The 21,251-nt window shown below is 37.5% G+C and overlaps 1 protein-coding gene across 1 annotated transcript in view; it reads left to right on the forward strand.

Moving 5' to 3' along the window:
* The first annotated feature begins 1,945 nt into the window (after positions 1-1,945).
* The window catches only part of CCDC186 (coiled-coil domain containing 186), a 47,865-nt gene continuing 28,559 nt past the window's right edge, over positions 1,946-21,251 (forward strand). The window contains exons 1-3 of the mRNA XM_060099220.1: positions 1,946-2,059; positions 11,182-11,877; positions 16,578-16,704. Of these exons, the coding sequence (XP_059955203.1) occupies positions 11,243-11,877; positions 16,578-16,704 (762 nt within the window). The 5' untranslated portion in view covers positions 1,946-2,059; positions 11,182-11,242. The remainder of the gene's footprint in view (positions 2,060-11,181; positions 11,878-16,577; positions 16,705-21,251) is intronic.

Below are 21,251 nucleotides of genomic sequence, written 5' to 3' on the forward strand. Positions count from 1 at the left end.
AGATGATAGGAGAATAGGGGTGTGCATTGGGTTGATCATTGTTCTAGGCCTTTCCAGTGGACAGCATTTTTTTTAATGGAAATGAAATGTGCCATGAGTTCATACTGATATTTCTAAATTCAAATTTAGGGTTGAAGTGTTTTTACTTAATTTCTTTGATTTTTATATGTGTATTTCCTTTCTCCAATACTGAAAATCTTGGTTCCCAAGGATTACATATACGCTTTATACTAACATATTTCAGAAATAACAGTATGAATGTTATTACTGACAATATGCACACTGAAAAAGCTTAAAGATTCTTTTTTAATTTTTCCCTCTTGGAATAACATCTCAGTAGGAATATTTGGTCAATTTATTGTTTAAAAGTCAAATCATTTCTTGGGACTACCCTGGTGGCACAGTGGTTAAGAATCCCCCTGCCAATGCAGGGGACACGGGTTCGAGCCCTGCTCCAGGAAGATCCCGCATAGCCCGTGTGCTGCAACCACTGAGCTTGTGCTCTAGAGCCCGTGAGCCACAACTACTGAGCCCACGTGCCACAACTACTGAAGCCTGCACGCCTAGAAACTGTGCTCCACAAGAGAAGCCACCATAATGAGAAGTCCACGTGTGGCAAGGAAGAGTAGCCCCCTCTCTCAGCAACTAGAGAAAACCCACGCACAGCAACAAAGACCCAACACAGCCAACAACAACAAAAAAAGCCAAATAATTTCTTTACTGTCACACTTTCACTGCATAATGTGCTTTAATCAGTATCTTCATTTAAGGTGGGAGGTGCCATTTCCTGTTGAAAGGAAAGAGGAACAGAGTTACAAAATGTTGAATTTTTTAAAGTGGGGTTTGTTTTTTGGTTTTGTTTTTTGGGTTTTTTTGTTTTTGGGGTGTGGGTGTGGGTGTGGGTGTGGGTGTGTGTGGGTGTGTGTTTGCCAGCAGTTAGTATCAAAGAAGTTTAACTGAAAAAGAAGTTTTGCTTTATAAACTCTTGAATTGACTTGTCAGAATCAACTATATTCACTCAGTTGTACATAAGATATCTTAAAGAACAGCACTTAGCCGGACAGAGTAGGTTTGCAAACCCTCCAGACTGAAACTGCTCACCTTACTTCTCAGGACGCGATTAGGCAACTATATTGAATACACAACCTCCACCCACCCACCCACCCCCGCCCCCAGTACACTTTTGAAAGTTTTTTGCTAATTATTGAGCAGCTCCAGCATGTCAACCCCCACGCTGCGTGCTGGGATGAGGACACTTCCAGCGCTCAAGGCTCACAGTGCAGTACAGGAGACGAGGCACCAACAGTTTATTATTAAACAATGGCAGTAGGGGCCACGTGGTGTTCTGGAAACCCCCAGAACCTCTCCCAGAGATGAACTGTCTGACGGGCAGGTAGGCTGCTCCTGCTGACGCCGCCCACGTCAGGTGCAAGAATTACACATCAAAGCTTGTAAGTCACAATTTTGAATTCTCATTTTTATAACTTTATGTCCCTGACTAGGATAAGGGCCAAAGGGTTCAGAGGGATCATGTCCAAGGAGCGCGTTCTACAGGAAGCAATAATCTGCTTGGGCCGGGAAGGGGCGTGAGGAAGGACGGGACTAGAGGCGGGAGAGCCGGTTCGCCGGGTCGGCCGGGAATTGGGAGGGGGCTGCCCAGCAAGCCTAACTGTCGTGCCAGGCGCTCCCGGGGTAGGAGACAGCGCTGCGCCGGCCCCGCCCACTGCAGACAGGTTACCCAAGCACCAAGAGGCGTTGCGTCACGCCGCCCGCGCCGCGCTGATTGGCTCCTCCAGGTAGCCCCGCCCCCTCAGCTGTAGCGGGGCCGGCTTCAGCGTCGCCGCCATCTTTGTTGATGTGTCAGCTCCGCGGGGGCTTGGGGAAGTCGCGGCGGAGGGAGCGTGGTGTCGGCCCTGTTCCTCGCCGCTGCCCCCCTCCCCCCCCACACTTCCCCCCCAACACTTCCTGTTCTGCTGGACCCCCTTATGGAGAAGTTGGCCCCTACGCGGGAATTCCAATGGCCTCTTTAGGGGTGTGGCCTAAGGCTCGAAGAAGTGGGGTAAGTGCGTGAGGGATGCCAGGGGCGGGCCGGGGAGTCGCGGTGGCGGCGCGGCGGTTGCCCACCTTCCGCGCAGTCCTGCAGGTCCCGGGGCGGCTCCCTGCCTGGCTTCTCGAGGGGGCGAGGCGAGCGCTGGGGGAAGGAGTTCGGAATCCCCTCCTCTCCCTGCCTCCCTCCCTCAGTCCCGAGCGCCGGGGCAGGAAGCGACCGAGGGGTCGCCGGGGGCCGTGAGGGCCGCGCCTCCAGAGCGGTGCCTAAAGAGCGGCGGAACTTGGGCCGCTTGCCCCGTCTCCTAATGCGAACTGTAGCTAAGCCCTACCTGCTCGGCCATCCCTCATAGACTCAGTCGCCTATTGCTCCTTTCCTCTCCAAGTTCGCTGTGTTCGTGTTTTATGTTGACTGTTGGCGACTTTTTAAACTCTCTTCCAAACACTTCCATTACTGTGATTTTAAGTAATTTAGAGACGATTCTTTGGGATTGTGGATATGAGAGAAATCGTTCTTGGTGTTTATGTTGCCTTTTTTCCAAGGACATCAAGGCATTTGATAAACCTTGGTTGGTAAGGATCATGCTTCAGATTTGAGCCTCTGTCAAACTTGTAAAATGGTAAAACCCCTTCTACATGTTCCCTAGTAGCAGTCTTGGGGAACAGGTGTAATTATTGCTTGGCTGTTAACAGTTTAATAACTTGAGCTAATATTTACATTTTGATATTGTTTAGAGGAAAGAGGCCTGGATTTGGAACATTTGGATTACCTTTGACATGATAATCTTGTTACCTAGGAGCGTTGTTTAGAAGGCCATGCAGCCCCAGGCATTTGGCAGTTTTCTCCGTGTATGCGTGTGTAACGAACGTACTTTTGATGCCTAGCTTTGTTATTTTTTCCGAAATGATAGGTTGGGAGTTTTTCTAAGGAAATTGTGCGGCAAATCAGTGGAAGTGCTTCAAGAGGTGTGTTGGTAGTCACTCAAAAAGAAAAATCTATTAAGTGTTTAGGTATGGTAGTAGGTAGTAGTGGGTGTAGCCTTCCCAACTACTAACTACACCGTCATATTTGCAGTATGTGGAAAAGGTTAAGGTTCAAGAGATTATTGATAGTAAAACTGAACTATCTGCTTGTGTATAAAGTCTGCTCGTCTCTGTACAGCTACTTTCCAATTCTTTATCCATCACTACAGAAATAGAAAACAGTGATGATTGGCCTCGTTCTTTTTTTTTTTTTTTTTTTTTTTTTTGGTCTTTTCCTTTTATTTTAAATTCAGTGACAGTATTGAGTGATTAACAAATCTTGCAGTATAAAGAATTAAAACTCCATATTACATTGTAATAGGCAAGCATGCATAATTACTGAAGATTCTGCCTGGAAATGCCTGGATGGTGTTTATATTGGTTTTATTCTTTTTAAGACCTTGTCTAATTCTTAATACCTGGATATAAACTCAGGTTTCCTTAAACAGTGGAGATTCCTTATAGTTTCATTGGTATTTCAGAGTCTTGTTTGTTGCTCACAGGAAAGGAGTGGTGTAGCACAGTAACCACTCTAACCTTTTAGTTCCTTCAACCATAAACTAAAGAGTTGTTCTTTGATGCTGTACAGTAACAGCATAGCTGATAATGATTACTTATTATATTCATTTTAAAACCATCTATTTACAGCTACATGCTGACATCCTGGAATGAAGGTAAAACAGTGAAGTATACTTACTCTTTAGGAAGAGATGATAGGTTGAAGCAGCCTTTATTAAGAGATTTAGAAAAATCATCTTTCCCTTTGAAGGGAATCATCTTTCCCTAATTTGTGCTAGTTTTTCAAATTCATTTAACAGTTTCATGTTAAAGTAAGACTCCTTAACCTGAAGTTCTGTTTCTTTTCTTTCAGTAAAATTTAAGTCTTTCTTTTATCCCTTATCTCTGGCTTTAAATAATTAAAGCTGATTCTTGAATTTCTCATAAACATGTCACACGGCTTGCAGTGTTGGGAATGTTATGCTCAGTGTCGTTTCAGGGCAATCTTGGGAGCATAGATCATTTAAATTTGCAAATTAACCCTGTAATCTTATCATATTATTGCAAACGTCACCTTTGAACTTTATTTCTCAGCTACTGAGATTTTAAAAATCTATTTGGGCTAAGAAGTAAACAAAAGAAAAAGTATTGGCATGAAGGGGTAATAGACACAAAGTGGAAATCAAACCCAGCAAAGTATTGATTGGATTGTGAGTATAGTTGTCATTCATTAAGGCACATGAACTGTTAGTCTACTTCAGGGATGATTATGTCGTAGCTGATGAGTAATTTAATTTTTTGGTAAACTACACTGTACCAAATTAAGCAAGCCCAGGAACTGTTAGTCTGCTTCAGGGATGATTATGTAATAGCTGATGAATAATTTAATTTTTTGGTAAACTGCATTGTACCAAATTAACCAAGCCCAGGCCAAAGGTGGCTTCAAAATTTAAACACTAACCAGAACTTCTTAATATAAGGCAGACTTAAAACTTAATTTTTTTTAAAGTTATTAGCCTTCCTTTTTGAAAAGGGAGCTATAGGTCAATTACCCTCCCCCCCCTTTTTTTAGCTTTCAGATTTGGGGGCGAAATTAGCTGAAAATACTTTTCATGTTTTCTTAGACTCATTAAAGTTCATTTGGTGAGCTCTGTACAAGTAGCTTCAAACTGAGATTTCTGTATTAAAAGTTTTTCTGTTTTTAACATTACTATTAGAGATATATAAAATTGCATGGATCTAAGATGCCAAACTGATAATATGACATATACTTAATAATGTGATGTATGATGTGGCTACTTATTCTCTTTTTCCTGGAATCCTGATGGACTGTAATGTCTTCTGTTTTCGTGTCACAGGATTTAGTACTATTGGGGGTGGGGTGGGGTATCCTGCTGCATCTATTGCCCTGAGTCTTTTCAACATCTTTTTTTTTTTTTTTTTTTTTTTTTGGTGATATAGTGTACACACTGTAAAATTCACAATGCCCTAACCCTTGGTTGCAAAACTAAACAAATCCCTACAGGGATAATTGACCTTGGCCTCATATAATATACTTCTTAACCTAGTGGACTGAAGACAACTTTTTTTTTTTTTTTTTTTGCCGTACGCGGGCCTCTCACTGTTGTGGCTTCTCCCGTTGCGGAGCACAGGCTCCGGACGCGCAGGCTCAGCGGCCATGGCTCACGGGCCTAGCCGCTCCGCGGCATGTGGGATCTTCCCGGACCGGGGCACGAACCCGTGTCCCCTGCATCGGCAGGCGGACTTTCAACCACTGCGCCACCAGGGAAGCCCTGAAGACAACTTTTAAGAGCAAGTAATAATGTTTCACATAAAGGAAACTCGGTATATTAAATTTTACCCAAAAGCTTAGTTACAATGTGACTACTTTACAAATATATCTTCCTCTTGATAAAACTAGAGTTCTTTGAAATAACCAGCTCAGTTTTTAATTGCTTCTGATTTTAATTGCCATTTTAGAACCTTGTTACACCTGGTCAGAAAGATAGGTCATTATTTTGTTTATGCTGCTTTCAGAGTGTATTCGGGGAGTGTGTAAAAGACCTTTGGATGTACTTACTTTTCCTTCAGAGGACAGTAAACCATTATATTGAAGAACAGGAGTGCCCTCACAGGCTCAACTTGCTTATCTTAATGGACATTATTTGAGAAGCTATAGCTGGTATTATTTGAGACTTGATACAGTTTGTAAGTTTAAAATTTGTAGTTTGTTGTAACACTTATGCTGAACTGAGTCACATGTTTCTGTTGGACTTAAACACTCATGCATATCTTATATAGCTTCTGATGGAACGCTGACAGACCTTCAAATTAAAATACTGTAAACACAAGAGCAAAAGATTTAACATAGATTTTATATGTTGGTCCACTGCACCAGAGAGATATCTCCAGAAGAGATATCTGTTTTATTCACTGCTGTGTTCCCAACACATAGAACAGTGCCTGAACATAATACATGCTCAATACATATTTGGTGAATGAATGAATTAATATCTAGTTTAGAAATGTATTTCTGGCTTGGTACTTTTGTATGAGGCTTGTATGTTTCTATTACCAAATATCTGTGGATTGGATTCATTTGTATGTGCATTTATTGAGTAAGCTTAAGTTCTTTTGTTGTTGTTGTTTATACTGCTATTTACTGAGAAACAAGAAATAGTACTAAAAGCTGTTAAAGACAGTGTTTTCATTTATAAGGCTTTTGCTTGGAAATAATTTTGTAGAATTGCTAGTTCTTTGATTAAGAATAAAATCCAAGGTGGATAGTGGTTGGCTTAAAGGCAAGTAAATGTTTCTCGACCAGTTGCCTACAGCTGACGAGCTCCAGGAAGAGCGAAACCACTTCTCACTCCACTGAAGCAATTTTGAAGTGTGAATTGGTCCTGTAGTACTGTGTCAGAAACAGAAACAACTCTCGGGGGGAACAAAGTGCTTGAATTAAGAGGAATTTTGTGACTGCTAAATTTAAATACAGTATTTTCCCCTAATGAGTAAGAGTTGCTAAAAAGTCAAATAACCTGTGTTACTTCTTACCTCAAAAAAGCAACAGATATTCTACTCTATAATTGTAGTCTCTATATCTATATACATGAGTGTGAATTTGATTTTAAGCACTTCTTAATTAAAACAATCTTGTAAACAAATGTCTAGTTTTACGTCCTACCCCTTTAATCAATTTCTAGGCTGTTCCATCCTCAGTAGCTTTAATGATAACTACCCCCTTTACCCCCACCCCCAAGAAAAAACTTGGACAGCAGCCAAATTGGCCTACATCACCATTGCCAACTGGAGGCCCACAAGAGGAGTCAGCTGACTCTTTTTTCCCCTGGTTAATCGTGGAGAATCAAGCTCATCATGGCTCCCCTCCCCGCACCATTCTTTTTTTTTTTTTTAGATGTTGGGGGTAGGAGTTTATTAATTTATTTATTTATTTTTGCTGTATTGGGTCTTTGCCTCTGTGCAAGGGCTTTCTCCAGTTGTGGCAAGTGGGGGCCACTCTTCATCGCGGTGCGCGGGCCTCTCACCATCGCCCGCACCATTCTTGTACAGTTATTTACTCTTTAGTGATGGCTTTTTACATATATACACATAAATCTTCTTTAACTTCTCTCCTTTTCCTTTTGCCTCCAATCAGTATTCATTTGAGCATCAGAAAACTATGTTTGCAAGTTAAGTGATTCTCAGATACAAGTTCATCTGAAGAGTTTTTTCAAAGGTCATGGGCATATATTACTGAGCAACAGTATAGAAAGTGCTTGTCTTTTGAGGTTGAACTAAAGCCTTCTTTAATTTACAGGAGGATAATACGTAAAACAGTCGAAGCTGAGGTAATTATAAAAAGTTTTGTTTTTTTTTTACCTAGATGAATATCCAGCAGAATGAGACCTTTTTGTTGTTCTGTACTGTCTTACACAAGACAAGTCTTCTTACAACCTGGTTCCCACCCTCTAAATGCCCTTCAACCCCCCTCACCCCAGCTCCTTGTGTAAACCCAGTCCCACCCTCACTGAGAACCACTGAACACCCTTTGCAAGAATGACTGTAAAGGTAGTAGAGAATATATTTGTTAGATTTATTTATCTATTTATTATTACTATTATATTGCTTGAGATTTAAGAAGTTTGATTCAGTTCAGAGTGTGGTTCCTCTTCTTTGCAAGAGATCATTTAAAGGGCTGTTCAGAAATGTCACAAGGAAAAACAAAAACAAAACAAAACCAAAAAACAGACAAAAAAAAGAAATGTCACAAGGAAGGCTGCCACTATGTACCTGATGAGTATAAATGAAGTATGTTTTCATTTACATGAGAGATTATTTTTGTACTTCCCATGAGGGAAAATTTGAAGGAAGATGTGGCCTTAGAATATGTCCTTCAAATATAATTAGGCTCTGGATAGACTGAAGGGAAGAACGTTCTAGATTAGAGCAAAGCCATGGAAATGTTAATGTGCACATTGTTTGGAGGAATCTTGAGTAGACTGGTCAGGGCCTGGCGAAGTGTAATACTATAGCTAAGTACTAGAATTTTAGGAATGTGTTGAGAGAGAAGATTGGAAAAATACTACAACTGGTTTATTGAGGAATTGCAACTCTGAGGTATAAACATGAAATGCTCACATCCCCTCCACTTCCCTCTGAGGTGCAATCCTTCAACAATGTCTTGGTTTGATGTCATAACTCTTCTGCTGCCACTTTTGATAACCAGAAAAAACTTATTCCAGAAATTAAGACAGGTTTCAATCGCTTACAAAACAAAAGCAACAAAAAATGTTAATCGTAAACTCTATCATCTCCCTAAAGAAGTGTTGAAGCTGTTAGTTCCCAGCTGCTTGGATTAAAGAAGAAGAGGTGTACTTTGCCTCTAAAATATGTTCCCTCTCCTTTCTCTAACTAGCCCCTTTGGAGTTGGGGGAAGAAAACCAGCCAGTGGAGGCAGAGTTCTCACTCTCTGAAACTTTAAAGAGGGAAGAGATAGGTCTGCCCTTACTCTGGTCCATCTGGTTGTATTTGATGGTGGTCTCTGGAGGTGGTATATGTGGATTTGGGGGGGGGACAGTGTTGTAGCTCCCTGGACCCTTGTGCCATTGAGGACTTGCTTCATAGGGCAGCTCCTGTTCCCCTTTGGCAGAGCCAATGTGGTATACTCTTCAACCCCTTCTCTGGGTTGGGTGACACAGGAGGGAGGAATGGAGTGAGACTGAGAAACCAACAATTCAGTGTTCCAGGTAGGAAGTTATCAGGCCTGGGTTGGGTTGCAGGCTGGGGACAGTGACAGTAGAAAGGAGGGTATGATTGCAGGAGACATGAAATTAGTAAAAGAATATGAGGCTAAAGGAAAGGAAGGAGTCATGACTAAGAAAAATGATACCATTGACAGAAATAAAAAAAAGATTATCTGGGGGTACTCAATTTTAGGAGCTATTGTTATGATTTTGGATTTAGCCATTTTTGAGTTGAGCCATTGGAAGTGCCTGTATTCATTTGAGATTTTATTTTATGTAGAGATAGAGTGAAGACAAAGAGAAAATTCATTATCTGTAACTCAAGAGCACAGGAATGAAAATAATTAAAGTGGGCATCAACTATGAGTTTTTGGTTTAAGTTATCAAAGTGGATGAATTCTGGGAAGGAAAATAAAATTGAGGACTGAACCCTGGGGAATATGAAAGCTGGATGAGAAGATAACGATTGTTCGTGTAATGCTTTTCTGTTGGCAAAGCATGGTACACAGGCAAGAGCCTTAAGAGTTCTCAAATGAGAGGTTTTTTTTTCACTTGCTATCTATGCTGGAGAGTCACAATGCCTTGTAGACTCATTCTCTTTTAAATAGATTCTTTATCTGCTTTCCATTACATTTGGTCAGCTCTGAATTTGACTTCAGTAGATATCACATAGCATTGACTAGTTATGATGTTTCTAAATTAAGATTTCAAATTCAGCAGCAACACATTCACAAGTTGTATCTTAAAATTAGTTACTTTGAGGAAGGTAACGTAGGCAGCTAATGTCCCTGTTTGAGAATTATTTTATTTTGTCCTAGATTTGGAATACAGCAGACTCACAAGGCTTTTTGTTACTGCACTTATTTGTATTGCCTAAACCAAACCTTTATTGCTAGTGTGGACTTTGTCTTAGTATGCAATATATGCAGCAAGATAATAATGATAATTTGTTTGATTGTCTGGAAATATGTTTTACAGGTAGGTAATTTATAGTATTAAGGCCAACGTCTGTATTAGTCGATGCCAGAGTATTTAACAAACAAGCTGGTCTTCTTTTCCTTTCTTAGAATTATTCTTCCCGTTTTTTGCGTTCCTAGTCCTCAAATACTGCTTTTCTCATATTACTTCTTTGCTTTAATTCCACAAATATTTGAAAACCTAGTAGGTGCTAGAAATTCTATAGTATAATCAGGTATACAAGTCTGTCATGATTTATCGTCCTTCTTAACAACCTTCACTCCTGCATATCATTCTGAGGATTCTACCTGACCATCTTCTCTAACCCTTTTTCACCATCCTCTGACCACCACCTCCACCACAGACCAACGTAAACATGTATCTTTCTTTTATTCAAATATCAATCTTTCTGTTTTCCATTTACACCTTACATCTGGAAGTATTTCTTCCCTAGTTTCTTTCAAAACTGTGATCTGCCCACTTTTTTATGCAACCTCACATGACTCCAGTACATGCTTGGTTGATGTCTGACAAAAGAAGTTGACAATTCTTCTTCATCAAGATTGCTGGAATGTTTTATATTTTTCTGTCTCAGGATAATTTTTAAAGTTGACTAATTTTCAGAAAATGGCTAGATTAGTAACCCTCATAAATGGCATAAAATATATTTTAACATTGTTGAATTAGTTTTGTAAATGTTTCTTTTATGACGTAAGCAATGCATATGAGGTCCATTTGAGTTGTACTGAACATCGTGTGTTCTTGATGAGAATGTTTGGAAATCGCCATGATACTTCCTGCATCCCTGGGTGAAAAATGAATTCCTGCCAGGGATCCTTTACACCCTGACTTCTTTCAGCTCAGCTCTAGGTGTCTGGGCTATAGGTAGCTGTGTTTTGTTATTGTTTAGTTTTCCTTTTGAAGTAAATATTTATCATTGTTAATGTACATTGTTTTATTATCTTGATTTGTAATTCCTTGCCTAGTGTTTTCATTGCTATCTTATTTCCCCAATAGTTTCTTACAAATTCTTTAGATAGTCTTTTTCCCTTTGTGGAGCTGAAGAAATTCTAAACAATTCTTGGGCACTAATCTTCCTGTTATTAGTATCATTCCATGCCCAGTGTCTTATGGGGGTGATTGGAGAATGCCAAACTGCAGCTGAAGTGAAGTTGTAGGACTGGACTGAAGGAGGAAAGAGAATGAGCCTTTGTAGCACCTGACTGGTTGTGGCTCACGTGGGTCAGCTGTTTTGTTCTTTCCCCCCCTCACCCAAGGAAAGAATTTTTCAAGAATTATTAGTGGTAAAATGTGCAGCCTTAGTTTTTCCACATCATGGAATGTGTGCAAATATGTATGGGGTCTTGGTTTAAAAAAACTTAAAAAAAAAAAGTTTATGTTTTGACTTTCTCAGATGTAAAACGAAGATCAGGAACAGCTTTGAAGAGGTGCAAAGTGAATTGGTGCCAGTCAGCATGTCAGAAACAGAGCACATAGCCTCCATTTCCTCTGATCAAAATATTGAGAAAACATCTGAAATAAAGGAAGACTCATGCAATTCGTTTTCTGGTGATGAAAACAGCAGCTTAGAAAATGAGTCCAAACTGTTGTCATTAAACTTTGATAAAACTTTATGTCAGCCTAGTGAACACAATAATCAAATTGAAACACAGGAAAATTATATTCCAGATCATGGTGGAGGTGAGGATTCTTGTGCTAAAACAGACATATGCCCAGAAAATTCTGAACAAATAGCTAATTTTCCTGGTGGAGATTTTACAAAGCAAGTTTTGAAAACAAATGAAGCAGAACAAACAGTAACACAAATATTGGCAGAATTAAGGTCATCTACATTTACAGAAGCAGCTAATCAAAAGACTTATTTAGAAAGTCCTTATGATACAGACTGCACCAAGAAACTTATTTCAAAAATGAAGAATGTTTCAACATCAGAGGATTTGTTGGAAGAAATAGAATCTGAGCTCTTATCTACTGAGTTTGCAAAAGAACACCGACTACCAAATGGAATGAATAAGGGAGAAAATGCATTAGTTATGTTTGAAAAGTGTGTGCAAGATAAGCATTTGCAGCAGGAGCATACCATAAAGAAGTAAGTGTTTTATTCTTTCAGGTTATTTTTTTCCACAGGGATTAAAGATTGAATTCTTTAAAGGAAGGTATCATTTTATCTACTTTTATTTCCACAATAGAGCCATGCACGTGGTAGTTGAGCAGATGTCAAGTTTGCCTAGTTATTTAATATATAACTCTGTATTTTCTTAGAATGTGGTATTTCATTTTCATTATTTTAGAAATAATAGGTAAACAGCATTTTATGAGAGTTGTATATAACATACCTATGTCAAGTACGTTAGCATATATAGAAACATACATATATGTGTGTATAAAGGCACTGTTTTGAATATGATTCAAAATTTCTATTTTACATGTCTTAGTGTATAAGTTTAAAGGCATAAATGTTTTATTAAAGTAAGTTTATTAAAGATCTAGAAAGATTTATAAAGACAAATAAATTTATATTCTTTCGAATTTTTCAGTTTTGAAAGAATGTAAAGCATAATGTCAGAACTAAGATACATTCAAAAGGAATGACAGGTTATAAAATTCAAAAAATTTTCTTAAAATTCCTACTGTAAATTCATTGGTTTAAAAAATTAAAATTAGGAGAACAGAAGAATTGGTTTAGTGTCATTCAGTAGATAAGAACATAATTATTTTTAGACTTCTCTTGGATTTATGGAGTTAATTTCTATTTCAATAACAGTTTAATTTCATTTTATCTTTTCCTAATAATGTTATATATTATTATATAATATATATATAATATATATATAATATATCACCCTTTGTTTTAAATTTATATATGTGAGTGATGCATATGTTTAGGTATTCCTATAACTTTTAATAAAGGAAAATAAAACTTGCTAGCCTTCACTAAAATACAGACGGATTCTCTTTTTAAAAAAGTGATACTTTAAAAAAATTTTTGGAATGGTAAAAAAATTTTTGGAGTGCGAGGGGTGTGTGTAGAGAAAGGGGAGGAGGAAATCTACACACTAGAGGAGGATGACAGAGGAAAATATACCATAATCCAAATATTGCTTGATATGCAATTGGCTTTTAATGATCTCCTTGCTTCTAGTATTTACTCTTCCAGATTTTCAGTAGATCAGTCTTCCCCAAGCCAGCTCACCCTTCATTAGTTTACCCAATGAATTTTAATCTCAGCATCCAGAGCCCTTCTTTTTTCTATTTTTTTATTTTTCAATTGTGATAAAATACACATAACATAAAATTTACCATCTTAACCATTTTAAAATGTGTGCAGTTTGGTAGTGTTAAGTATATTCACATTATTGTACAACTGATCTCCATAGCTTTTTCATCTTACAAATCTGAAATTCTATACCTATTAAACAACAACTCCCTGTTTCCCCCTGCCCCAGCCCGTGGTAACCACCATTCTACTTTGTTTCTAAGAGTTTAACTGCTTTTGATACTATTTGCCGTTTTGTGACTGGCTTATTTCACTTAGCAGATGTCCTCAAGGTTCATCCATATTGCAGCCTGTGTCAGAGCTTCCTTCCTCTTTAGGGTTGAATAATATTCCATTGTATGTATACATACCACATTTTGTTATCTGTTCATCCATCAGTGGACATTTGGGTTGCTTCTACCTTTTGGCTAGTGTGAATAACGCTGCTGTTAACATGAGTGTACAAATATCTCTTGAGAATCCAATGCCTTTCTTAATACTATCCAAAAACCAATGTCAGCTACTCCTGCTCATAACTTTACTGGAATGCTGCTGTTATTGAAAAAACTGATTTTATACTTGAACCATCAGTATTTCTGCCATTCTTGCTTTTTAGGGTAACTTCCTCATTTTCCTGCTATCTGTACTTACCTCTTAGACCTGCCCTTTGAGATCATCCTTGATGCCTCTTTCTACCTCCTTAGATTTGGAGACTTAACCACTTTCAAGCTTCTCTTGTAAATTATAAGATGTTACAGATTTAATAGTAGTAGCAGGAACACTTAAATGCTGTTAATTTTGTGCCTGGCACTTTACATGTATTAACTCATGGAATCCTCACAACAACCCTATGTGGTATGAACTGTTGTTATTCCCATTTTACAGATGAGGTACTTGAAGCACAGAGAGGTTAAGTAACTTGCTTCAGGTCACATGCTAGTAAATGGCAAAGTTAAAATCTGAACCCAATTAGTCTGGCTTCAGTGGATTTTTTTAATGTGGTTATCTGAAATGAACAAGTTACATGTTATTAAATTTATCTAAAAACATTAGGAATACAGTAGAAAATTAATTCCTCTTTTGTTCTGTCATGTCAGAACAGTGGCCACATGGTAGACTCGGGTAAGCACAGTTCTGGTCAGAAGCCCAGAGTTGGAAGATTCCCACTGCCACTTGCACGCTCTGTTTCCTTAGTTAAATCAACCTCTCCAAGACGAAGATTTTTTCATCTTTATGAGGGGACAATACTTACCTGATGGGATTGTTTTGAGGACATTAAAGCATTATAAAAATGTCAAATATTATTTTAAATCTAAGTTAATTTTTTGTTATACATGTAATATTTTATTTTATTATTATTATTATTATTTTTTTTTTTGCGGTACGCGGGCCTCTCACTGTTGTGGCCTCTTCCATTGCGGAGCACAGGCTCCAGACGCGCAGGCTCAGTGGCCATGGCTCACGGGCCCAGCCGCTCCGCGGCACATGGGATCTTCCCGGACCGGGGCACAAAGCCGTGTCCCCTGCATTGGCAGGAGGACTCTCAACCACTGCGCCACCAGGAAAGCCCATACATGTAATATTTTAAATTTCAAATAAAATGCTTTGTGATTAAGGTTAGCTCTAAAACAACTCATTTTTTTTCTTTTGCCTTCATTTAATTTTCTGTAAAGAAAACTACCTTTCAGTTCCTTTGGCTTAAATTTTCATGGATGCATCTATTTCCAAATGGCTTTGTTTACACATCCATTCCTCTATTTTCTAACATCAATATTATTGTCCAAGGTCCCAACCAGAATTCTTTTTTTTTTTTTTTTTTTGCGGTACGTGGGCCTCTCACCATTGTAGACTCTCCCGTTGCGGAGCACAGGCTCCAGACGCGCAGGCTCAGTGGCCATGGCTCACGGGCCCAGCCGCTCCGCGGCATGTGGGATTTTCCCAAACCGGGGAACGAGCCATGTCCCCTGCATCAGCAGGCGGACTCTCAACCACTGGACCACCAGGGAATCCCTCAACCAGAATTCTTAATTAAGAACAGTTATTTGTGTATAGGATGTGCATTTGGCATGTAAGAATAACAATTTCAGGGCTTGCTGTTCTTCACTTCTCCCTCCCTAAATTGTTTACTTCCGAGGTATAGTCAGGATTCTTGTGTTTCAGGTTGTTTTTTGCAACAAATTGAGTGTACACCTTAATCATGTACATAATCAAAGTTAAACCCCTGTGCCATAAAAGGCTTGAAGAAACTTGCATGCTACACATTTTTCTCTTTTCCCAAACATTTTCATGACTTTCCTCCTCACTGCATTCCTGTCCTCCTCAGAGAGGTCTGTCCTGATTACCTTATGTACAATCACAGCTAAAGTCACTCTCCCTGTCCTCTTGCCCTCCTTTAGTTTTCTTAATAGAACTTAATCACAACTTGGTATTTCATTATATATCTATTTATTGTTTAATTTCTCTGTTAGAATGTAAGGGCAGGGACAGTTTGCTGATGTACGCCCAACATATAGACTAATATAGGTACATAGTAGGTACCCAGTGAGCATTTGTTGAGTAAATGAGGGATCTTCAAAGGAGAAGATGGCAAGGAATTAGACCTGGGTCCAAATTTCAGTTCAACCGCTTACTAGCTATATAACCTGGAATAAGTTCTAGGCTTCAGTTTTGGTTTGTTTTCAAATTCATAAAGCATAATACTAATAATTTCATAGACTTATTAATTTATAGACCTGAGTGTTAAATAATGCATTTAAAGCTAAACTTAGTAAATAGTAATTGTACAATAAATGTCAAATAATAGCTGTTGCTAGTAATCCTAAAATATTAGCTGTTAACCCTCTTAGGTATCTTACTTTATAGTTCTGAGTACTTTTACAGGTAATTTTTAAGGTTTTATTTATATTTTTCTAGGGAACTCAAAATGAAATTTCTGCTTAAACTTTATTATTTTACATTGACTACTTTTGTAACTATAAGAATATCATTAAAATATTTTAAAAATCTAAAGCAAGATTTCTCAACCACAGCACTATTGATATATGGGGGCAGATCATTTTTTGTTGATGCTGGGGCTATCCTGTGCATTTTAGGATGTTTAGCAGCATCCCTGCCTCTGTGCACAAGAAGGCAGTAGCAACCCTCACCACTGTAGTGGCTACCAAAAAATTTCTCCAGACAGATGCCTGGAGGGGAAAAATTGCCCCTGGTTGCCACTGACTGACCTGAAGGGATTCCAGTGCTGAAGGGATGAACTACATAATTCATATGCCTGTAGACATAAACTTAAAAGTGTGTGGTTTTCTTTATCTGATTATATTTCTCTTAATTTTAAATATACAAATTTCTAGGAAAAAGTTAATAGCCTGACTGGCCAGGAATGTTTTGTAAAGTATAATATATCATTACGAAAGGACTACTTGGGAATTTTCATTTCTTAATCATAGGTATCTACACCCTAGTCTGCAAACAGATTATATTACACATTGTCATTTTTAATTATGTTTTACTGATACTGCCCTTTTTATATTTAGGTTAATTAAAGAAAATAAGAAGCATCAGGAACTTATCTTAGACATTTGTTCAGAAAAAGACAATTTAAGAGAAGAACTAAAAAAAAGAACAGAAACAGAGAAGCAGCATATGAACACAATTAAACAGGTAAAAAGACAAAAATCTTTAAAGTCTGTTCTTCAATATATGAAATAAATACATTCCTGAATATTTGTTTGTAAATTGAAGTTCTGTAAGTTAAATCATACTTTAAATGCAGAAGATTGCTTGGTATGTGAAGCATTCTCTTTTATGAACTGGGAATCATAGTCTGATCTTTTTGTTTTATATAAATTAATATTTCTCTGTGATATGTGTGACTGTATTCTATATATAATAGAAATCTGAGTGGGAAAGACTGTTTGGCAGTCAAATAGATGATTTGGAAGAAGCAGTATATACTTAAAAGTTTATATCTGGCATTAGAATGTTTTCAAGCTTATAGTTTAATATGTTTCCATACTCAGTATTTTGTGAACTATACTGAAGACTGGCTCTCTTCAGATTTTATCTGGTGAGCTAGCTTCCCCAGCCTTTCGTTTTCTTTCTTTGTTTCTTTTCTTTTTTTTTTTTTTCTTTTTTTAATGTACTGTGATGCTTGGACTGACAAAGTTCATCTTTGTTTTCTTTGTTTCTTTTTTTTCTTTCTCTGTTTCTTTCTTTCTTTCTTTCTTTCTTTTTTTAAATGTACTGTGATGCTTGGATTGACAAAGTTCATATTCAAGACTGGTAGCAAAACTCAGCTGCTCTTTATCTTTCTGAGCTGCTTTTTCTTCTGTGGGAAGGATTAGAAACATTGTAGCCTTAAAAGTCTTTCTTTTTGCCTCATCTTTCACAGAAAGCTATATAATGAAAATGAAAGTAAACAGCTGATAGTAATATAATAAAAAACCAAGTTTCACTTACCTATGCCTTGATATACTTAATGAACCTTTACATAGTTGGAAGGTGACCATACTTGTAAAATTTTACATATTTAATCCTGATTTTTCTGTGGCAAGGGCTACTGCATGCAGACCAAACTTAGAATTTTAAAGTGTGAGGGTGCCTTAACAGTAGCCTGAATCTGTATTTTGGTAGGCAAGTCACTGCTCATGACCAGAAACTTCAGACTAAATAGATGGAGGTGAACCAGAGCTGTTCTTTTCATGAGCTTGTTAGTGGCTGTGCCTTTTTAAAAGAGAAAATTCGATTCACCATTCTCTTGCTAGCCAGTATAGCAGAGTTTTCTTTCCTAATTTTATCTCTGAATCTGCACCACTTAATATGGCAGCCCCTAGCCATAGTGCTATTGAGCACTAAAAGGTGGCTAGTCCAAATTAAGAGGTGATGTAAGTGTGAAATACACACTTAATTTCAAAGACTTAGTACAAAAAAAAGATAAAATGGCTCAGTTTTTCATGTTGATTACATGTTGGAATGATATTTATAGGGTTTAATAAAACATTTATTTCACCTGTTTCTTTTTGCTTTTTAAAATGTGGCTACTAAAAAATTGTGGCTTATATTTCTATTGGACAGTGTTGCTCTAAATAATTTTGTCATAAGGAAAATTAGTACACATGTACTATATGTAAACTAATATTTAGGGTTTTTTATAACAGCTTTATTGAGATATAATTCACGTACCATATAATTCACTTATTTCAGTATATACAGTTCAGTGGTTTTTAGTTGTGCAGGGTTTGTCACAATTTTAGAAAATTTTATCATACAAAAAACTCTGAACCAATTAGTAGTCACTCCTCATTTCCCTCCAACCCCGCTCAGCTATCTCCCCCCAGCCCTAGGGAACAACTAATCTACTTTCTGTCTCTCTATATATTTGCCAATTCTGAACATTTCATATAAATGGAATCCTATAATATGTGTCCTTTTCCTTCCTATAAATGGAGTCATATAATATCTGGCTTCTTTCACTTAGTGTAATGTTTTCAAGGTTTCAATCAAATTGTAGCTTGTATCAGTACTTAAATTAATGGTCAAGTGATATTCTGTTGTATAGGTATACAACATTTTATTTATCCTTTCATCATCTGATGGATATTTGGGTTGTTTGCACTTTCTGGCTATTATTAATAATGCTGCGATGTAGAAGTTTTTGTGTGGACATAGGCTTTCATTTCTTTTGGGTGTCTACCTAGGAGTGGAATTGTTGGGTCAAATGATAACTCCATGTTTAACTTACTGAGGAGCTGGCAGACTGTTTTCCAAAGTGGCTGCACCATTTTATATTCCTACCAGCAGTGTATGAGGGTTTCATTTTCTCCACATCCTTGCCAATGCTTGTTATTATTGGACTTCTTTATTATAGCCATCCTAATGGTTGTGAAATTGTTTCTCGTGATTTTGATATGCATTTCCTTAATCACCAATGAAATTACACATCTTTTCCTGTGCTTCTTGGCCATTTGTAGGTCTTAAGTAGATACTTCTAGGGAAGTATTTTCTCTACCCATTTTTAAACTTTTTTATTGTTGAGTAGTGACAGTTCTTTTTATATTCTGGATTATAAACCTTTACCAGATATATGATTTGCAAATATTTGCTCCCATTCTGTGGATTTGTTTTCACTTTCTTGATAGTGTACTTAGAAGGACAAAAGTTTTAAATTTTGATGATGTCCAGTTTTATCTATTTTTTCTTTTAGTTGCTTGTGCAGTTGGTGTCATATGTAAGACTCCATTGCCAAATCCACGATCATGAAGGTTTACTCCTATGTTTTCCTCTAAGAGTTTTATAATTAGGCTTTTATATTCAGGTCTTGATTCTTTCTGAATTAATTTTTTTTATATTGTATGATATACAACTTCATTCTTTTGTATATGGCTATCCAGTTGTCCCAGAACCATTTATTAAAAAGACTATTCTTCCTCTATTGAATGGTCTTGGCATCCCTGTTGAAAACCAATTGATACATCAACTTATTTCTAGACTCTCAGTTCTGTTTCATTGATCTATTTGTCTTTCATTATGCTAATACCACACTATCTTGATTTCTGTTGTTTTGCAGTAAGTTTTGACATTGGGAAGTGTGAGTTCTCAAATTCTATTCTTCTTTTCCAAGATAGTCTATTCTCAGTTTCTTGTATTTCCATATGAATCTTACTATCAACTTGTCATTCTACAGTGAAGCCAACTGGGTTTGTTAGGGATTGCATTGAATCTGTAGACTTCATTTGGAGAGTATTGCCATTTTAACAATAGTATGTTTTTCAATTCACAAACAAGGGATATCCTCCCATTTATTTAGATCTTTAATTTCTTTCTAAAGTGTTCTGTAGTTTTCAGAGTAAATTTTGCAATTCCTTCATTAAATTTATTCCTAGGTAGTTTATTCTTTTTGATGCTATTGTAAATGGAGTTGCTTTCTTAATTTCATTTTCAGATTGTTAATTACAAGTGTATAGAAACCTTTTATTTATTTATTTATTTTGCTGCCTTGACTCTTCATTGCTGCACTCAGGCTTTCTCTAGTTGTGGCAGGCGGGGGGCTACTCTTCGTTGTGGTGCATGGGCTTCTCATTGCGGTGGCTTCTCGTTGTGGAGCATGGGCTCTAGGTGTGCAGGCTTCAGTAGTTGTGGGTCGTGGGCTCTAGAGCACAGGCTCAGAAGTTGTGGCGCATGGGCTTAGTTGTTCCGCGGCATGTGGGACCTTCCCGGATCAGGGCTTGGACCCGTGTCCCCTGCATTGGCAGGTGGATTCTTAACCACTTCGCCACTAGGGAAGTCCCAACAATTTTTTTATATTATATTCTGTAACTTGGCTGCACTTGTTTATTAGTTCTAAAATTTTTTGGCAAATTTCTTAGGATTTTCCATATATAAAATCATGTCATCTGCATGTAGAGAGTTTTACTTCTTCCTTTCTCATCTGAGTGCTTTTTATTTCATCTCCTGCCTGATTGCCCTGGCTGGACCCTCCAATACAATGTTGAGTAGAAGTGGCAAGAGTGGATATCCTTCTCTCATTTCTGAAGCATTGTCTTTCACCACTAAGTACGGTGTTAGCTGTTGGCTTTTCTCAGATGCTATCAGGTTGAAGAAGTTCCTTTTTATTCCTAGTTTGTGAGTATTTTTATCATGAAAGAGTGTTGAATTCTACCAAATGCTTTTTCTACATCTGTTGAGATGATTATGTGTTTTTTGTTCTGTTGGTATGGTGTATTACATTAATTGATTTTTGGATATTAAACCAACCTAGCTTTACGTGATAAATCCCTTTTGGTCATGGAGTATAATTCTTCTTATATATTGCAGAATTGTTTTGCTAGTATTTTGTTGAGAATTTTTCTACCTATATTCATAAGAGCTGTTGCTCTTGTAGCTTTCTTTTCTTGTGATGTCTTTGTTTGGTTTTGGTGCAGCGTAGTACTGACTTCATAGATTGAGTTGTTCCTTTTTTTGTGGGGGGGACAATTTGTGAAGAATTAGTATTAATTATTTAATATTTGGTAGAATATACCTATGTAGTCACCTGGACCTGAATTTTTTTTTGTGGGTAGTTAAAATTTTTTTGTTGTTACTAATTTAATCTCTTATTACAGGCATGCCTTTTTTAAAATTGCACTTCACTTTATTGCACTTCATAAGATATTGTGGTTTTTACAAATTGAAGATTTGTGGCAACCTGTGTTGTCAGATGGTGGTTAGCA

This window comes from Mesoplodon densirostris, chromosome 1 (assembly GCF_025265405.1).
Source record: "Mesoplodon densirostris isolate mMesDen1 chromosome 1, mMesDen1 primary haplotype, whole genome shotgun sequence".
Classification (NCBI taxonomy): Eukaryota; Metazoa; Chordata; class Mammalia; order Artiodactyla; family Ziphiidae; genus Mesoplodon; species Mesoplodon densirostris.